At 35.1% G+C, this 20,201-nt stretch overlaps 2 protein-coding genes across 2 annotated transcripts; both read right to left on the reverse strand.

The window, feature by feature from the left end:
- Nucleotides 1–713: 713 nt before the first annotated feature.
- LOC131157564 (receptor-like protein 15) lies at nucleotides 714–15,296 on the reverse strand. The gene is made up of 4 exons (XM_058111809.1): nucleotides 15,228–15,296; nucleotides 3,389–3,544; nucleotides 3,070–3,213; nucleotides 714–2,933 (listed from the first exon to the last, which is right to left on the reverse strand). Exons 1-4 carry the CDS (start codon nucleotides 15,232–15,234, stop codon nucleotides 736–738), a joined length of 2,505 nt encoding a protein of 834 aa, XP_057967792.1. The 5' UTR covers nucleotides 15,235–15,296; the 3' UTR covers nucleotides 714–735.
- A 1,099-nt stretch (nucleotides 15,297–16,395) lies between these two features.
- LOC131157565 (receptor like protein 21-like) lies at nucleotides 16,396–17,966 on the reverse strand. The gene is made up of 2 exons (XM_058111810.1): nucleotides 17,377–17,966; nucleotides 16,396–16,736 (listed from the first exon to the last, which is right to left on the reverse strand). Exons 1-2 carry the CDS (start codon nucleotides 17,867–17,869, stop codon nucleotides 16,510–16,512), a joined length of 720 nt encoding a protein of 239 aa, XP_057967793.1. The 5' UTR covers nucleotides 17,870–17,966; the 3' UTR covers nucleotides 16,396–16,509.
- Between the last annotated feature and the right edge of the window lie 2,235 nt (nucleotides 17,967–20,201).

The following is a 20,201-nucleotide window of genomic DNA, read 5'->3' on the forward strand; positions in this document are numbered from 1 at the left end:
ATTGGAGTCCAACTGCAAAATTGTTGGTCTGATCAGGCCTTATTTCATGGGCCCAGATGAAAATGGCTTTAGATACTCATTTTTAGATTATTTTTTTTCAATGTTTTTTTTTTTTTTTTCAGATTTTCAATTTTACCAATATTTTTTGTATTTTTGAATTTACATCATTTTAGGATTTTTGAATAAAGAAAACAAGTACAACAAAAAATATTTAAAAAAAAAAAACGGAAGGTCCAAATTCAATATTAAAATATTTAGACATGTTATGTTACGAGTTATGCAATTCGACAGAAGGTCCAAATTCAATCTTTAATTACAATATACATACATACAAACATACATACATAAAGGATAAGAAATGGTTGGTTTTTACAATTGCAGGATTTTGTAATTGTGATTTGGGTATTTGAATATTTGGGTGTTATGTTTTTTTCGGAAAAAAAAGGTAAATGAACTCGGAAATCTATAGAACTATAAAATGATCAAAAGGAGGGACGAAGAAGCTTTCACTGCAGTTGGGACACACCATAACTTTTCCACTGATCTATATATAATGTTGCAGCGTTAACTCTAGGAGCTTCCATCAAAGACTAGCAAACTTGTCATACATGCTAATTTATAATTCAATTAACAGTACTCATTATATTGGACAATACATAAGGTCTGTCTATCATACCTTAAAAGACTTTGATAATCTTATACCCGCCAAACTTATAATTAATTTCATAACAACTATCAGTGCATGCGTACAAACTTGCGAATAGCATCATAAACAAAGTAGTAGCATGAAAAGAACCATTCTTCAGCTAGATAGAACAACCTTCGTCGCCAAGTAGGATTGACATAGAGAACAACTATGACCCCCAAGAAAAATGTGGTGTATGAAGCAGCAAAACTTGCAAAGAAGGTCACTGGATCCACTTTAAACCACTTCTCATCGCTTTTTTCTGGAGAGTGAGGTGCCGGCTCAACAATGGGGCTGCAGTTTTTTTTCAGTATTTGCCCACAAAGAAATGGATTTCCAACGAAACTACTTGCTTCGAATGTCAAGAATTGCCCCTTGTCTGGAACTCTACCTGATAAATTGTTATGAACCACACTGAACACTTCCAAAAAGTTTAGATCACCAAATATTGAAGGGATTTCCCCATTCAAATGGTTGTAAGAAAGGTCCAAGCTCTCTATTTGGCGTAGGTTTGAGAAAGACCTTGGTATAGGACCGAAAAATCGATTGTGGGATAAGTTCAATGCATGAATGAAACTTAGATTTCCTAGTTCATATGGGATTTCACATGTGAGGTTGTTACATGACAAGTCCAATCCAGACATGATATTTAGGATCCCACCCTTGTAGGAGCTGAGTATGGTTTTTGTGACAAAGCCAACTTCTTCTTGCAATACATTATATTGAATTGTCAACCAAATTTCTTTGTGCCCCTTCAGTAAACCACCAGATTCCCAAATGGGTTCATAAATTCCATAAAAGACGAATGAACGTCCCTTATTTGGCATTAGTTCACTCACATGTTTTCCAAAAGTGATGTTACTAAAGCAGTGGGGTATTGACCCAGAAAAACGGTTATTGGAGAGATCCATTATGCTTATCTGACTTAATTGACATGACTCATTTGGAATTAATCCACTCAAATGGTTTCCACTCAACAAAAGAACTTTTAATCTGGAAAGTGATCCAATCACACTTGGAATCTTTCCAGATAAACTGTTATACCTAATGTTTAGTGACAATATTCTTGAAAAATTCAGAAAAGCTTCTGGTATTGATCCTCCAAATCTGTTCCCTTCTAAATGTAAGTATCGCAAACGTTGAACCATTGAACATGAAGGTAAACTTCCCGAAAGATCATTATAAGAAATGTCTAAATATTCGTAAGGAATATTTTCACATGAAAATTGACCACTGAATAGATTATTCTGCATGTTTAGTGTAAGCAATGAGAACCCATTGCCCATCAAATGAGGAATCTGACCAGACAGGTAATTGTTGCTGATATCTAAAACTGATAAATAATCCAAATTTGTTAAATTTCTTAGAGTTCCAGAGAAGTAGTTATGGTCCATACACAAAACAGATAAACTGCTCATATTGAAGTAATTTGAAAATATATGACCATGAAACATATTGTGAGACAAATCCAAAAACTTCAACTGGGTGCAAGCTGCAAGCAATTCTTTTGGTACCTCTCCTGAAAATTTGTTGAAGGACATGTCCAATAGCAAAATCGCACTCATGTTGCTGATCGAGGATGGAACACGTCCTCCAAAAGAATTTCTAGATATGTTTAGATGTCTTGTTTGCGGAATGATTTCCCCTATGTTTGACTGAATTTCACCAACCAGCTTATTGTCTGAGACATCAATATAGAAGCAAGCTACTGGCGCCATATGAAATTGACCCACCAAAGAGTTGTTCCTAAGAAGTAGGTATTCTAGTCCTAGATTGTTTTCTATCAACAACTTGGGAAAATGTCCTGTCAAGTTATTGTGGGAAAGATCGATGATTCTTAACTTGTATTGCCCCCAAAGGAATTTTGGAATATGACCACCAGAGAATCTATTTAGGTTACAGTTTGGTAACGTAAGGACCTTTAGTTGAAATTTGGGAACCCAATTTGATAAGTCAGTTTCCACCTGGAACTTGTGATTGAAATTGAGGAATTGAACAACCTCAAGCTTGGAATGATTTGCAAATGAGCTGAATAAGAATAAGCCCTCGAAGAAATTGTTGCTAAGATCAATGTACTCCATTGCTGTTAGGCTAGAAATAAGAGATTCAGAAAGTTTCCCTGTGAATTGATTCTTGGAGAGATCTAGAAGCCTAAGATTTGTCAAATTATTCAAACATGGAGGAAGGGTCCCTTCGAGATTGTTATCACTAAGATCCAACTCTTGAAGTTTGTTCAGTTCACACAAATCTGCGAAAGAAATCAACACAAGTAATGATTTCAAAGCTTTGATATTCTTTCCATGGGACTACATAGAACTAAACTATTTGCAAGGAAACGTTAACATGAATGGATCGATAAGCTAGACATGCTGCTTAATTCTTACCTGGAGGTAAAGAGCCACTAATATTATTGCGAGCCAAAGATAAAGCCTTGAGAGAAGGTAATGCTCGTATACTTGGAGGAATACTCCCACTAAAAGAAGTATCCCCCAAATTTAAGACCTCCAAATTCCTAAAAGCTAACATATCTGCAAAAGAAGTGTAAAATTTGAAAAAGAAAAAATCATTCAACATATCAGCAAAAGAAGTGTAAATTTTGAAAAAGAAAAGATCATATTTTTTTCTCATAATTTTTGTCCATTACTATGAGCATAAGAATTAAAATGAATTGAACCAAAAATCGAGAAGGTTTCAAACACATACCCAAGTCAGAAAGTTGTCCGCCAATTCCATTTGTCTCAAGAGATAGATACCTAAGAGCTTGGAGCACCCTTAAAGACTTTAATATGGATTGGCCAAAACCATTGCCGCTCAGATCAAGGTAACTTAGCTTGCTTAACTTGGATAGTCTTTCGGAATCTGAGACAATTTTAAAACATTTTCATATTTATGCTCTTAGGAAATTTTAATTTTATATTGTGTGCTCACATATTTAAAAGCAATTATATTACTGTACTATTTTAACATCTATTGGGTATGAGTTTTGCAATATGTAAAAACTCAATACTAAGTTAATTTAAGATTGATAGGCTTCTAAAATAACCTAGTATATAAGGAAAACCTAATAGGGTTATGGTCCCCAAGTCAAATCAGAAACAATGTCACGTTCTTTATTTTCTCCATCTAAAGAGAAGAACACAAGTGAGACACTTTATTATGCGTTTAGTTTTCTTAATTGAATAACATGCCGATCATGGGTTATTATGTTTTATGAATTAAAGTTATTTCTAACAAGTGGTATTAGAGCCTAATCATGTTGTTGATTAAGAAACTGTGCATGATTTGATCTAAGAATGATATTTATTGTATTAAAACCCTAAATCTAAGTTTTTCATGATAAAGTTTAAAGAAAACCTAGATTTGATGTATTGTTGCATGATTTTATGGATCAACATGTTTTAGGGGTAAAGGAATTTTATTCGCCATGCTAAAAGTCATGTTTTTCCAGCCCTAATTTGGGATTTTTAAGGTTTGGGATCGATTTGGAGTAATTCCACTCGAAACAGAAAAAGAAAATTAAGGAAATTCTTCAGGGTCTGCCAACTAAAAAAAAATAAAAATAAAAATAAAAGTGGGACTTCAGGTTTCAGCACCTGTGAAGGAAAGAATTTTTTTTTTCTTTCTAAGGTAATTTTTGTGTGTTGAGTGTTTCAATATAAGTATATTGAAGTAAGAAGTTGTCAAGTAGCCTCTATTATGTAGATGCATTTATATTGAAACATTAGGAACGTATGTGTGTTGTTTGTATGAGTAATGATCAACCCGAAGGAAGGTCATTGCTATAGCTAGCAAAACAACTTGCATACCTGTGGTGATAAATATGTTACAATTGTTAGGTTACCCATGTGAATAATAAGTTGGTCCAAAGAAAAACTTGTTGTTTGACATAACTTATTGTAAGTATTTGATCACTGCATGAAGGATAGCACTAACAAGTTAATATTTTTGTCCAAAGATAGAATATTAATGTTGTACTAGGTATCTTCAGATGAGGCCCCTTTTTATTTGTTAATATACATGTCATGTATATATGGAACTGATTTAGGAATATAAAATGACTTGTATATTATGACTGAACATGTTGTTTGGTTTTGGTCTACATTTAGTTACTGCATCTCCTACTATGATTTCTATCAACATAAATTCCATTCTACAACTTAACGGCTCCAACTTTAAGAACTGGAAGAAGAACAATATGATTGTTCTAGGTTGTACGGATCTGGATCTTGTGTTGTGGACAGAATGACCTCCCGCCATTACGGATACAAGTACCTCTAATATGAAGAGGGACTTGGAGAGGTGGGAGCATTCTAATTGAATCAGCCTAGTGATCATGAAACACTCTATTTTAGAAACATTCAGGGGTGGAATCTTTGACGAGGATGATGCTAAGGTATTTCTTGATGAACTATAGAAACGTTTTGCAAAAAACAAAAGGGTTGAACACAAGCAACCTTTTGCTAGTTTCGTTTAAATGATGTATAAAAAAGGGGGGGTAATATTAGGGAATATCTTATGGAAATGTCTAATATCACTTCAAAGCTAAAGGCACTTAAGTTAGAATTACCTGATGATTTACTCACGTACTTAGTTTTGATTTCCCTTCCTACATAATACATTCGATTCACTGTGAGTTATAACACTCAAAAGGATAAGTGGACTTTGAATGAGCTCATTGCTCATTTTGTGCAAGAAAAGTAAGGATTAAGTGAGAGAAGACGAAAAGTGCTCACTTAGAAACTTCCTCTAAGGATAACAAAAGGAAGAAGGATAAATACGCTGTAGTTGGGACATCTCAACGAAAATTGTAAAAGAAATCAGACCAAGAAATTGGCTGCTACTTCTGCAAGAAAGAAGGACACCTCAAGAGGGACTCTCCCGATTATGCCCCCTGGTGGGGAAAGAAGGGTACGCTTCTAATTTTAGTATGTTCTAAAGTTAATTTGGCTATAATACCTTTACATACTAGGTCGGAAGATTCTAGTGCTACTACGCACATAAGTGTGTCAATGCATGACTGCCTAAGAAGTTGAAAGTTGGTTAATGTTGAAAGATTCATCCATATAGGCGACAACAATAAAGTTGAGGTTAAGGCAATTGGGACATTTAGATTGTTATTTAAATCCGATTTTATTTTGGATTTGGAAGAAACATATGTGGTACCATCTTTTAGACAAAATTTGGTTTCAATTTCTGGATTGGACAAATTTGGTTATTCTTGTTCTTTCAGAAATATTAAATTTTGTCTTTTGTCAATATTCAAATATGATTGCAATAGTATATTTGGTTGACAATTTATATATGTTAGATACTATTGCCTCTAATAATAAGTCATTGCATATTAGTTTACGAGGTACTAAACGCAAATTAACTGAGGAGGATTCCGCCACCTTATGGCACAAGCGATTAGGACATATCTCTTGACAGAGAATGGAAAGGCTTGTGTCAAACGGAATCTTGGGACCCCTTAACTTAACAGACTTTATAGTTTGTGTGGAATGCATTAAGGGGAAATTGACAAACAAAAGAAATTTAGGTGCCACTAGATCCCCATTCCCTACGACTTCTTGGAATGGACAATAGTATTTTATACATTCATAGACGATTACTCATGCTATGGATACCTTTATTTGATACATGAGAAGTCACAATCTCTGGACGTGTTCAAGGCTTTCAAAGCCGAAGTTAAGAACCAACTAGGCAAGAAAATTAAGGCGTCAAATATGACTGTGGTGGTGAATACTATGGTAGATATGATGGATCAAGAGAACAACGTCTAGGACCCTTCGCTAAATTCCTAGAGGAATGTGGTATCGTCCCATAGTACACCATGCCAAAGAAGCCTAGCATGAATGGTGTTGCTAAGAGACGAGACATGACACTTAAGGATAAGGTAAGAAGTGTGATTAGTCATTCTTCTTTACCAGAATCTCTCTAGGGAGAAGCACTAAAGACTGCAGCATATATACTGAATAGGGTGCCTTGCAAGGCAGTAGCTAAAACTTCTTATGAACTTTAGACTATCAAATAGCCAAGTATTAGGCATTTACACATTTGGGGTTGTCCGATTGAGGTTAGGCCTTATAGGTCTAATGAAAAGAATTTGGACCTAAGAATAATGAGCTGCTACTTTGTTGGGTACACTGAAAGGTCAAGGGGTTATAAATTTTATGATTCCTCGGCAAGGACCTTTTTTGAGATGGGAAACACCAGGTTTCTTTAGTATGTTGAGTTAGTGCGGGGAGATAAAGTTAGGGATATTATCTTTGAAGAGGAATTTATTTCTCTTCCTAGTATTGCTATTTAACATATTCAAAAAACAATACAAGAGAATATCATTGTACTCTCTACACAAAATGATGATATTGCACCCGAAGAGCAAACTCAACAAGCTCAAGAAGTGCCACTAATGAGATCCACTAGAGAAAGGAGAAGTGTGATTTCGGATGATTATATTGTTTTTCTCCAAGAATATGAGTTTGACATAGGTGTGGTCGAAGATCATCTAATTAACTTCCATCAAGTCAAACAAAGTTCAAATTCTTAGAAATGGATTGATGCCATGAATGATGAGATGAATTCCATGAAAGCAAATGACATTTAAGATCTCGTCAAATTACCTGAAGGTGTGAAGCCCATTGGTTGCAATTGGATATTTAAGACTAAGAGGGTTTTAATGGGTAATATTAAGAGATATAACGCACGTATAGTTGCTAAGGGTAAAGATACTTTCTCTCCGATTTTATCGAAAGACTCTTTCAGGATCATAATGGCATTGATGGCTCATTTGGACTTAGAGCTTCGTCAAATGGTTGTAAAGACAACGTTTCTCAATGGTGACATTGATGAAATGATTTATATGGTTCAACTTAAAATTTTATTTCTGAATATTCAGAAAATATAGTCTACAAATTAAAGAAATTCATTTATGGGCTCAAGTAGGCTTCTCGTCAATGGTATCACAAGTTTCATCAAGTAATCATCTCGTATGATTTTAAAGCAAATTCGGTTGATGATTGTGTATACCATAAGGTTAGTGGGAGTAAGGATAAATTCATGGTTTTGTATGCCGACGACATATTGCTGGCGAGTAGTGATATATGATTATTGCATGAATCTAAGAGATTTCTGACCAAAAATTTTGAGATGAAAGATCTTGGGGACACCTATTTTGTATTAGGAATTCAGATACGTAGCGAAACCTCTCAAGGTAGACTTGGGCTATCAAAAAAGAGGTATATCAAAAGGGTACTGGCTAGATTTGGCATGAAGGACTCTCACCTAGGAGATACACCCATAACTAAGGGGGAAGTGTTCAGTCTCAGTCAATGCCCCAAGCCTAAGGTTGAAAAGAAGGAAATGCAAAAGATTCTTTATGCGTGAGCTGTAGGGAGTCTTATGTATGCTCAAGTATGTATGCGTCAGGATTTGGCATACATAGTTGGAATTTCAGGTAGATATTTGAGTAACCCATGATTAGATCATTGGAAGGCAGCCAAAAGGGTTATAAAGTATCTTCAAAGAATAAAAGGCTACATGCTCACCTACAGGAAATCATATCAACTTGAGATCATTGGGTATTTCGATTCTGATTTCTCTGGATGCCAAGACACTAAGAGATCCACTTTGGGTTATATCTTTCTACTAGTTGAAGGTGCTATTTCCTGGAAGAGTGTTAAGTAGACTCTCATAACTCCTTCGACCATGGTAGCAGAACTTATAACATGCTACGATGCATCTAATTAAGGAATTCGGCTGCGGAATTTTGTCACAAGGTTGCATATCCTAGACAGAGTTGAAAAACCACTCAAGATCTATTGTGACAATAAGTTTGTTGTGTTGTATTCAAACAACAACAGAAGCTCCACCAAGTCAAAGCATACTAATGTAACGTTTCTGGTGGTTAAGGAAAGGGTTTAGAGTCATTACATGTCAATAGAACATATTGAGACACACTCCATGGTTATAGATCCACTCACCAAGGGTTTACTGCCCAAGGTGTTTCATGAGCACACTGCTCGTATGGGAGTTGTCTTGTTTGAAGATGCTGTGATTTAGTGGGAGTTCGTATTTGGTTTTATTTTATGCAGAAATTAAGTAATAAAGGAATGCATTTTTATGAATTTATGACTCTGAATTTTATCTTCCTTTTGGAAGAACTAAGGATTAAGGAACTAAGGTTGATCTCATAAGGAATAAGGTAGGACCAGTTAAGATATGCGTGTTAAGGTTAAGGAGCATGCATATTACCATGCTATACATTCATGCTCGATCTATGCCATTAAGTGTATTAGTGTGGTGACCATTGATGTGTTTAGTTATGAATATGAGTGTAACAAAGAACCTACATAGTTGTTAGAATCTCTATTATGCTCCTTCTCTTCCTTTTTCTTGCACAATCTCTCTATTTCCTACTTTGATCTAATGGAGCTCTTCTACAGGGCTTCTCCGAGCTTTTCTTAACAACCAATTCTCTTAGCTCCTTCCTTCTATCTATATACTCTTCACCATAGAAGACTTGCTTTTTCTAATCTTCTCTAGTCTCCCATTCTATGTTCTCCTTTACTCTCTTTTCTTCTGCTTGAATGCCTTTTCTCTCTCCAAAATACCCCTTCTTTCTTGCGCATAGTATAATATTTTGTTGAGATATGGATCGTATAATGAATATGCATAGTGGAATAAACAACAAGAAATAAATAACACAACAAAAAATAACAACAACACAAAGATTTACGTGGTTCGGCAAAACCTACATTCATGGAAGCAAAAGGCACACAAATTTCACTATGGAAATCACAATGTGCACAATACACTCCAATAATGATCACTCTCACTCTCAAAATATGCCCAGATGACATATATAAAGGTTCTTCAGAGGCTTCCCTCAATTTGCCCAACCACCAAACATTCAAAAATTCAAAATTTCAAAAAATTGTCGTAGCCCAGGTGCCCCACATTGACGAGTATAGAACTTTGTCGAAGAACTGTAGAAGACTTCTCATTGATGATAACTGGCTTTCGTCAACAAGTCCAAAAGTCTAAGATTTCTTGCACTTGGTATTGTCTCGTCGATGAATTCAGAGCTCTCGTCAACGAACTGTTGTTGTACCCTCGTCGATGAACAAAGGTTGTTCGTTGACGTGCTCTGTTGCGCTGCCCCTTCATGTTTTTTGCTCTTCCTTCTTTGCTTACAAAAACTGAAGTATAAGAGCCACAAACAACAATCTCTTCCTTAGCAATTATATGCCTCTTAGGAGAATCCCTGAAAAAACATGAACTGCTCCATCTTGAATTTTAAAAATGCTAGGTTGGGCATGTTTCCCTTCTCTTACTTGGAGACATGAAGTAAGTCCAAGAAATGCTTGAAATTTTCATAAGTAATTGATTTTGTTAGAATATCTGCTACATTTTCATACGTGTGAGCTTTCTCTAACACAAGTTCACCCGAAGCAATCAATTCCTGAACTCTGTGGAACCTCACATCGATGTGCTTGGTTCTAGTATGGTATACCTGATTCTTCACTAAGTAAATAGCACTCTCACTATCACAATGCAGCACCACACCATCTTGTTGTAACCCCAGCTCTCTGACTAAACCAGTAAGCCATAAGACCTCATTTGTAGTTTCAGCAACTACCATATATTCTACCTTAGTCGTGGACAATGCTACCAGAGACTGTACCATGAATCTCCAACATACCGGTCCTTCTACAAGGGTAAACACATCCCGTTGTAGACCTTATATCATCCATATCTCTAACATAATTTGCATCAACAAACTCGATAACTAAAGAACAACCCTGTTACTTGCCAAGCATGATGCCATAATCTGTTGTACCCCACAAGTATCTGAGTTTCTATTTTACAGCTTCCCAATGTTGTCTCCCTGGATTAGAGAGGAACTTGCTCACCACACTCACTATATGATCTAAATCTAGTCTTATACATACCATGCCATACATTAAACTCCCCATCACACTAGCATAGGAGACCTTTGACATGTTTCAAATTTCCTCATCCGAACTTGGGCAATCTGCAGTAGACAACTTGAAATGATTCGCTAGAGGTGTATACACCGGTCTTGCATAAGCCATGCTAAACCTCTCCAACACCTTCTACACATAACCCCCTTGAGATAGCCATAATCTCCCTACAATTTTGTTTCGATAAATCTCCAACCCAAGTTTTTTCTTGGCTGAACCAAGATCCTTCATGTCAAATTCCTTGTACAACAAGTCCTTTAACTGATTCACCTCAGTTAAGTCTCTTGCAGCTATCAACATATCATCGACATACAATAACAAGAAAATAAGTGAACCATCATCAAATTTATTCAAATATACACAGCAGTCATACTCACATCGTTTGTCGCCAATTTTTATCAAATAGGAATCAAACTATTTATACCATTGTCTTGGAGACTGTTTCAACCCATAAAGAGATTTCTTCAACTTGTAAAAAAAAAAAAATTCTTTTCCCAGTTTAATGAATCCCTCTAGCTATACCATGTAAATTTGTTCGTCCAAGTCAGTCGAAAGAAATGTTATCTTCATATCCACTTGTTCCAAATGAAGATCAAAATGAGCTACCAACCCCAACATAATTCTAATAGAAGTATGTCGGACCATTGGAGAAAAGATTTCATAATAATCTATCCCCTTCTTTTGTGAGTATCCTTTTACCACCAACCATGCCTTGAACTTCTCACCTTCCTTTTCTGATATTGCCTCCTTCTTCCTATACACCCATTTGAACCCAATCGGTCTCTTCCCATCTAGAAGCTCCACCAACTCCTAAGTTTGATTTTTACGTAGTGACTCCATTTCATCAATCATTGCTCCCATCCATCTATCTTTCCCCTGACCATGCCCGGCCTCTTGAAATGTTGTTGGATCATTGCAACAAGTAAGGAAAGCATATGACACTAACTCTTCAAACTCATACCTTGACGGAGGCCAAATAGTGCATCTAGATCTTCTTTACGGAATATCATCAACTTGCTAGCTTTCTAAGCTAGAGCTCCCTACAACCACGAGACCATGATCATTTCCATTGCCCTGAGCTTCCAACTCCACCTACACGATATGTTCATCACTGCCCCAGTTTTCTGGCTCCTATTTCTATTCATCAAACTTTTTAGTACGCTTCACCATCGCCTTCTCATCAAAGACTACATCTCTACTGATCACCACCTTGTTTTCCATTGGGTCCCATAGCTTATAATCCTTCATACCTTCTAGATATCCTAAGAAGATGCAATGACAAGACTTCGGGTCAAGCTTAGACCTCTCCTCACTAGACACGTGGACATAGGCTGGACACCTACTTTCAATTCGGAGTAGTCTCCTATATTTCCCGTCCAAACCTCTTCTGCCACTTTACTCGCTAGTGATGCCCTTAGTGATCGATTAACTAGAAAACAAGCCATACTAATTGCCCCGGCCCAAAAGTTCTTTAGTAGCTCTGCATTCAATCCGAGACACCGAGCCCTATCCGCAAGAGTACGGTTCATCTGTTTTGAAACACCATTTTGCTGAGGTGTCCAGCGAACTATAAAATATCTCTAAAGGCCCTTATCCACACAAAAATCCATAAACCGAGAATCAGCGTACTTGGGCTCACTATCCAACCTTAAGTATTTGATTCTCCCTCACGTCTGGTTCTCCACTTCAGTCTTCCAAATCTTAAACTTGGCAAACGTACTTGATTTGTGACGCATGAAGTAAACCCAGACCTTCCGTGAGTAATCATCAATGAAAGTCACATAATACACATGTCCACCCTTTGATGCAACTCTTATCGAGCCCCAAACATCTGAATGTACATAGTCAAGAATTCCTTTGGTCTTGTGAGTAGCTGATCTGAACTTTGCCCAGTTCTGTTTTCCAATAACACATATCCTGCAAAATTTCAGTTGACATGATTTCAAGCCCTTTAAGAGTTTCCTCTTGTGTAGTTCTTTCATGCCATATACCCCCATATCCCGAAGATGCATATGCCACAAGACGGTCTCATCTGATTCAGCATCCACAGTGGCAACTCCACCTATAATGGTAGTTCCCTGTAACATGTAAATATTCCCATCTAGTTTCTGCCCTTTTGTTACAGTAAGATTACCTTTCCATATGATCAAGACTCCACCTTTGGACTTGTAATTGAAGCCATTACAATCCAAAGTTTCAAGAGATGTCAAACTCTTTCTTAACTCAGGTATATGTCTTGCATTACACAATATTCTTATAACACCATCAAACATTTTTATCTTTACATTTCTAGTGCCAATGATCTTGCAAGAAGCATCATTACCCTTAAGAACTGATATAGAATTTACTAACCTGTAAGTGCTAAACCACTCCTTGTTTGGAGTCATGTGAAAAAAACATGCCGAGTCTTGTATCCAAGAGTCTGTTAGATTATCCGACTCTGCTAAAACTGATAGAACATCACCTTCCGCTGAATCCTCTTCTTGAACAACATTCACAGATTTAGAAATCCCCTCATGATTATGAGCATTTCCTTTTTGTCAATCCGGACACTCCGATTTCACATGCCCCTTTTTACCGCATTCATAACGCTAGATTTCCTTATTCTTCTTGGATTGATCCCGGGATTTCTAATTAGTCCCATTTTTAAACTTTCCTTTGTCTTGCTTATTACTACCCTTTACCACAAGTCCTTCTCCTTCATCATATATTTTCAACTTTTGATGAAAATTTAACAAAGCACTTGTTACCTCTTCCAAATCAAGTGTTTCTTTTCCCCACGTAAGAGTGGTCACAATATTTTTGCAAGTATGAATTGAGGGCAAAGAATTTAATATCATCAAAGCCTTATTATCCTCATCAAACTTCACATCAACTCTCATAAGATCGCTTATGATTTGATTAAACGCATTGATGTGTTGATCTAGATTAGATCCTTCTACCATCTAAAGCCAATATAAACGCTGCTTAAGAAAAAGTTTGTTATTGAAGGATTTAGACATGTACTGACTTTCTAACTTTCGCCACATAGCTGTTGGAGATTAATTCTCCATCCCCCGATAGAGAACTTCGTCGGCCAAACAGAAGCATATTGTAGATGCGGCCTTTACTTTCAAATCTACCCATGTTGTCTCATCCATTCCTTCCGGTTGAGTATCAAGCAAAGCCTTAGTCATACCTTGTTGCACAAGAATGTCCTTCACTCTTCTCTGCCATAAAATTCCCCCTCTCTCACTTTGTTATGCTTTGCACATACTACTAGGCTAAATCTGCTAATTCATTGTGTGTATTTATATATTTTTTTGAGGGGGGGGGGGGTTGTTACTTGTTTCTTTTTATGTTGCCAAGTGTCAAGGAGTAGTTGCTAGGAATATGCTTCGATTACGGGAGTTTCTAAAGTGTTCAAGCGGGTGAAAAAAGGAATATGAAGGCCAATGGTAAGGGTTGATTGGACCTCAGAGGGGTTACAAACTAATGTGTTTAGGCTTAATAGGTCAAGATCGAAGCAACAATTGACTCTCAATCCCACAATGGGCCTCAAATGGGAAGCCTAAGTTGCCTTTGGACCTTATGACACATCCCAAATACAGGTGAGCAAAAATGGAAGGTAAATAACTGCAATGAATGTGAAATTAAGACAAGGCATTGATCTAAGTACGAAAAGGGAGTCTATCAAGTACACAATGGTTTTAAGTCTAATTATCAAGGCAAGGAATTGGGAACTACTTGAAATCCCAAGTTTGACATGGCAGCATGGGGGTATAAATATTTGTTTTATTAATTTTATAAAAGACCTCTCAAAATATTCACCTAGTGTGGTTGGTACACTAATTTTGCCCTCTTTATCACTTTATCCTCTTCATTTCCTCTCCCACTCTCCTTACTTCTCTCTATGTCTGTCTTAATCTCTTTCTCTTTCCCTCTCATTCTCACATCCTCTAATATATTATTGTTCACCTCCCTTATATTTTTATTCCTATCAACTCTCTCTACAATTTCTACAACTCTATATATCCTATTGCCCCTTATCTTGTAAGTCACTGCTTACTTTATAAAGTATCCTACATTTCTAAGGGTATTATTTGAGTTCTCACACCACTTTCACAAAAATACAAAAAAAATAAAAATAAAACAAATCTTAATTCCACTCGAGGAACTATTTATCAAAAATACCTTAGGCGCAAAAAACATAGCATGCTTTTAAAAGATATAACAAGATACATATGTAAGTAACAAAAAATTGGTACACTATAATTCTCAAAGTTTACTCTATTTTATATGCTATTAACTTTTAGATGACTTTTAGCTATCGTTCGATTAGGAGAGTATAAGATGCTCCATGAAATGACATTAAATGAAATGACACACTTTAATATTTCCAATTTATTGGAATGCATTTATTTAATTTCCATTTAAAGGCTCCAAAAAATTTTGAAATTTATATCAAGTCACATTATGGCTACAAAACAAACATAAGAATAAAATACAAAATCGTAGTCTTTAGGACGTCATATAAAAATCATGAGTTTAAAAAGGAATTTCAATAATCATAGTCATACCTTGCATAGAGAAGGAATACAAGAAAAAATTATGACTTAGATCCAACGTTTCCAAGTTCTTCAAAGATGACAATTCTGCACCCAATAGCAAAAACACAAAGTAATATGTGCCCTAAAGTGTTCATGATCTTGATTATGGTGAAATAATATATATATATATATATATATATATATATATATATATATTAGGTTGTCAAAATATATCTTTTCAATTTTAGATAAACAATATACCATAAGAAAGTTACCTAAATCTTAATATGCATGAAATAGAAGTGCAATTAAATGATAACTTACATAACACAAGTGTATAACAATAAAATTATCAAATGATTTGATTTCATTTTTATACACCAAACATTGTGTTACTACCTAATTCGAGGTTATTTTTTATTTTTCGTACTATCTACCCCGGTCTAAATTAATTAATCCTCCACTTTCTTATTATTTTGATTGATTGTGTAAAAGAAAAGGGCATTCTCAATTGTAAAATTATAATTTGTCTTTCATTATCAAGTTTTCTAATAAAAAAAATATATTAGTGACAAAAATGACACGTTCCAATTTTTTAGCATTTTTATATGAAAGTTAGAAAATGGCAAGGGTTAATTTCATTTTTCTTACTTCAGGAACATTCTTAATGTCCACTCTTAAGTTTAAAATTAGGAAACGCTGAATCCAATTTTAAGTTTACCGTTCCCCAAATTATTGTCAGGTTTGCACTTTAAAAAATCTAATTTCTCCAAATTTTTGGGATCATTTTGAATGTCTACTTGAATTATATGAAAATGTTTAAAAAACGAGTGTCGTTAAATTTGACCCAACTTGTATTTAATAAATGATCTAGCTCAAAACTGAGTTGGTCATATTTATGTTAAATGAGAGAAACATATAATGGTTGACCAAGTATAATTCAAGGGGAACAATGAACATGATCCCAAATATTAAGAAGCAAAATCAAATTAAATCATTTAAACTATTAGATAACACCAATTTAGATAACATTCATGATTATTTTTAAGATTTGGAATTCACCAATTACATGGTGTTATATTAATGTTCTAATACACCAAACTCATTAATTTATACGAGTTCAAATACTAATACGACATTATGTAATTAATGAATTCTAAAATTTAATTGCAGATATCAATCCTTATAAGTCTTTATAAAAAAAAATAAGATGATATTTTTTTAAATCATTGAGAAACTAAATACAAAAGGAAAATTATTTTAGTCAACTAAAAAAATTAAAGTATTTTAAAGAACATAACGTATTTTCAACTCAACAAGGCTCGGTAAAAAAAAAAACAAAGCAAAACTTGAACATGAATCTAGAGTAGGTAAGCATGCCTTTGATCGGAAAGAATCCATCAAGGTCATTGTGACCAAGAATCAAAGTCTTGAGTGAAGTCAACTGGCCAAGTGATCGGAAGATGTTTCTCTTGTAAAAGTAATTAAAGCCCAGGTCCAAGATTTCTAACTTCTTCAAACTTGTTAACTTTTCAAAACCTGCAATCAACAAAATCAATTCCTTAATTGTGCAATTCTCTGTGGAATCAAATTAAACTTTGACTAGTTTCTACACTGTATGGTATGTGGCTCCAAATTGATCTTCAACAATGCCTGAAACATAATGAAAAGAGTGTTTGGCTAATGCATAGCAATGTGCTTTTCACGCATGATAAAGATTATCACTATACGTATATAAAATAAAAAATATGCATGAGTGAGTCGAATTAAAATATGCAAATACCTATTCTTATGAATAGATTAGTTATAATTGATTTGATTCTTGTTGATTGCAGGAAAGTCCGTTTCAAAAAAATAGATTATACAAGAAAGGAAGTTGTTATTATAAAGTAAATAACAATTTGAACTCTCTATAAGTCCTATTATATAGTGAATAAATAAGTAATAGCTATTCTCTTGCTTCCCTAATTGTACTCTATATTACATCTCATTTCAAAGAATAGTTATTCCACCGATCCAATGACGAGTCAAATATTCAAAGTCCACGAATACAAGTGATGTGCACCAATCTATAACAAATACGCTAGCGATGGGTCTCCCTGTGATTGCTAGTCATTTTACCCCTAAATAATAATTTATTTAAAAAAAAAAAAAAAGACATTGCAGTAAGTTGACATACCTTGATTTGGAAGAAAGTGGGAGATTGGATTAAGAGACAAATTAAGGGTTGTGAGGTCCTGGAATGGGAGAAAGAGGGAGGCATTCAGAAGCCCATTTTCACAACCTATGCAATCTAAATGATGATCATAGGTTATGTTGTTGATATTAAAGAGGGAGAGGTCCATGAGCCGTCCAGTAGTGGGGTTGCACTTCACCCTTTCCCACTTACAGCAGTCAATACTCTCTGCTTCCCCAGCCACCCATGAAGGCAAAATATCAGTAGTAGACGAAGAAGAAGAACTAAGCCAGTTGGATTTGACGAAGTCCTTTATGCGTAATAGAGCCTTCCTCTCTTCTGCTTGGCAACCTCTGCCGCTGCTGCCGCTGCTGCTGCTGCTTCCTCCATGGCTGCAGGTAAGAAGCAAGAGCAATAGCAGTACTACAACTATCTTCAATGCCCAAAGAGAAGAGTTACACTTCTTCCTAACCAGCAGAGCACCAGTGCCCTCCATTACTTAAATGAGAAGTGAAAAAAGGAGAGAGAGAGAGAGAGAGAGAGAGAGAGAGAGAGAGAGAGAGAGAGAGAGAGAGAGAGAGAGAGAGAGAGAGAGAGAGAGCAAGAGTGCGTATGTGTGTGTGTGTCGTTATATAATCCCCTTTAAGCGGTGTGGACACGGCCAAGATACATAGTCACGAAAAGAAACGAAAAAAAAAAAAAAAAAAGTTGATTATAGGGTCACGCTGATCTTAGATATAGATCAGAAATACATAAAAACAACTATCCATTCACATAAAATTATGAAATGTTATCTTTTACTCTTGAATTGATGCAGATGAGAGCTATGAGCTGGTATAGATTCATTCCTCTCTGTTGGAAATTCCTTCTTTCCAAAGCCATAGCAGGAAAGTCATTAGCGTGATTTATGGGTAAGAGGAAGAAACGGAGTGGTTGGAAAGCGGTGGCTGTTGTCAATGGCGTGGGGAAAGATGCACCGACTTTGAAATGGGAAGTAAATTTGAGCTGACGATGGCCATGGAACCATGCATTCTTATTAATTATAGTCCTCTAATTTTGTGTTTAAAACATAAAATTGACTGTCTCCATTTAAATTTTCTTTCAAATTTATATAAATATAAATTTAATTTTTAAAATTTATGTTGGGCTTTATGGAGCCTAGTTCCATTCAATCTGGATGATGTTCTGACTTTTCTATCTTAAGCCTCAGTCCATGGAGTGAAAATATTTTGGACCCATTTTATAGTCCATTTGGAACCCTGTGCGTAGCATATAAAACGATGGTTTTTTTGGGTGATTAGGTTAAGTCGTCACACTTCACTAAAGGGAGAGAGTATTATACCGCCGCACTCTATATTTTCTTCTTGATAATAGTGAAATTCCTGCAATTTCATGGACGTAATCGAAATTGCTGAACCACGTAAATACTGTCTTGCGCGTGTGATTGATTTTTCTTTGACGTGTATTCTTTCTCTATTTTATTTCTCACGGGTTTTGGGAATTTGTTGTTAATTCGCAACAATTCATGCTTCTAAATACTAGCTAAGAACAATGTAGAGAGAATAATTAAGGCTTGCTTATTAGCAAATTAAAAAAAATTATTTTTTTAGTTCTTTAAAAATTGCAAAAAATGTTCACTAATTTTTTTATTTTTACAATATTTTTATGAAATAAATTAGTAAAAATAAAAATTTTCTATACGATTTATTTGTGAAAATAGTTTAATTTTTCACTTACAGTTTTTAAAAGAATTACAACATTTACACTAAAAAAAAAAGAAAAAAAATATCTTTTTATTGTTTTTTAGATATTTTAACTCTTCATTTGCATATGGGAGCATGAAATTTGGATCTTACACTTTAATTTATATGAATTTTGTATTGAATTTATTTCAAATTAATCCACTTAAAATTCAATTCAAACCTCAAAATCTATAATCTCACACGCTACGTAATATAATTTTTGAAAAATTAGAAAATAAGTTTTTTTTGTAATTATTTTGAACTCCACAAATAAAATATATATAAAACAAATTATTCTGCACATTTTAACAAAAGCTTTATTTTCTACCTTTTCAACATGAATATAAAAAAATTTAAAAATAATTTAAAATTGTATAATTCTTTGAAAAACTAGAAAAAAATAGAAAATGAAATTTGCTTTCACAACTAAATGGGCTATAAACCTCTCCATGACTTTGCGTCACATTCACCAACTCTAAGTGACATGTAGGGTGTCACGAGCCGAATATTTCACAACTTTTTTAATGGACCATGTGGCGCTAGCTTAACTCTCTTGTTTAACTAGTCAGTCTGTCATTTACTACAAGTCACCCACAAAACACTTTCATTGTCATTCAATCAAACATAAGCGGGAACAGTAAGCAAGTTATGAACGCAGTGGCATTTAAGGAATAAATATTGAAGCAATGTAATTAATTAACAACACCTCCGCTAACATTGTGTGTCTAGCAAAGGAGGCAAGTTAGCTAAACACGTTGACAATAGCTAGTCAGTTTTACAAGTTGATGAACAGTCACCCTCCCCTGTTAGAGCTTTCTATGCTATTTAGCATAGAAAGAACCTTTCTAGAAAATAAACCTACACTAGTATTTAAATGATGGAAACTCATCCCAAACGCCCGAGACAAGCAGTCACAGGCAAGCATAATGCCTTAAACAAGCTCGTCTCGTGACGCTCCCCAATTTATTTGATTAATGTCCTCGTAGACTTTGACGCTAGGTACACTTTAACTTTGTCCAAGAATGGTTGCACGTCATATGCAGAAACCTAGCTTATTGCTTCATTGCTTCCACTTCACTAATAACT

Source organism: Malania oleifera, chromosome 6 (genome assembly GCF_029873635.1).
Source record: "Malania oleifera isolate guangnan ecotype guangnan chromosome 6, ASM2987363v1, whole genome shotgun sequence".
Lineage (NCBI taxonomy): Eukaryota > Viridiplantae > Streptophyta > Magnoliopsida > Santalales > Ximeniaceae > Malania > Malania oleifera.

Excerpts from the sequence above, each read along its gene's own strand:
- LOC131157564 (XM_058111809.1), bottom strand. Across the intron at positions 3,214-3,388 it reads CGGACAACTTTCTGACTTGG|ATATGTTAGCTTTTAGGAAT; the intron begins GTATGTGTTTGA and ends CTTCTTTTGCAG. Across the intron at positions 2,934-3,069 it reads TAGTGGCTCTTTACCTCCAG|ATTTGTGTGAACTGAACAAA; the intron begins GTAAGAATTAAG and ends TTTCTTTCGCAG.
- LOC131157565 (XM_058111810.1), bottom strand. The coding sequence starts at position 17,869 with ATGGAGGGCACTGGTGCTCTGCTGGTTAGGAAGAAGTGTAACTCTTCT. Across the intron at positions 16,737-17,376 it reads CCACTTTCTTCCAAATCAAG|GTTTTGAAAAGTTAACAAGT; the intron begins GTATGTCAACTT and ends TGTTGATTGCAG.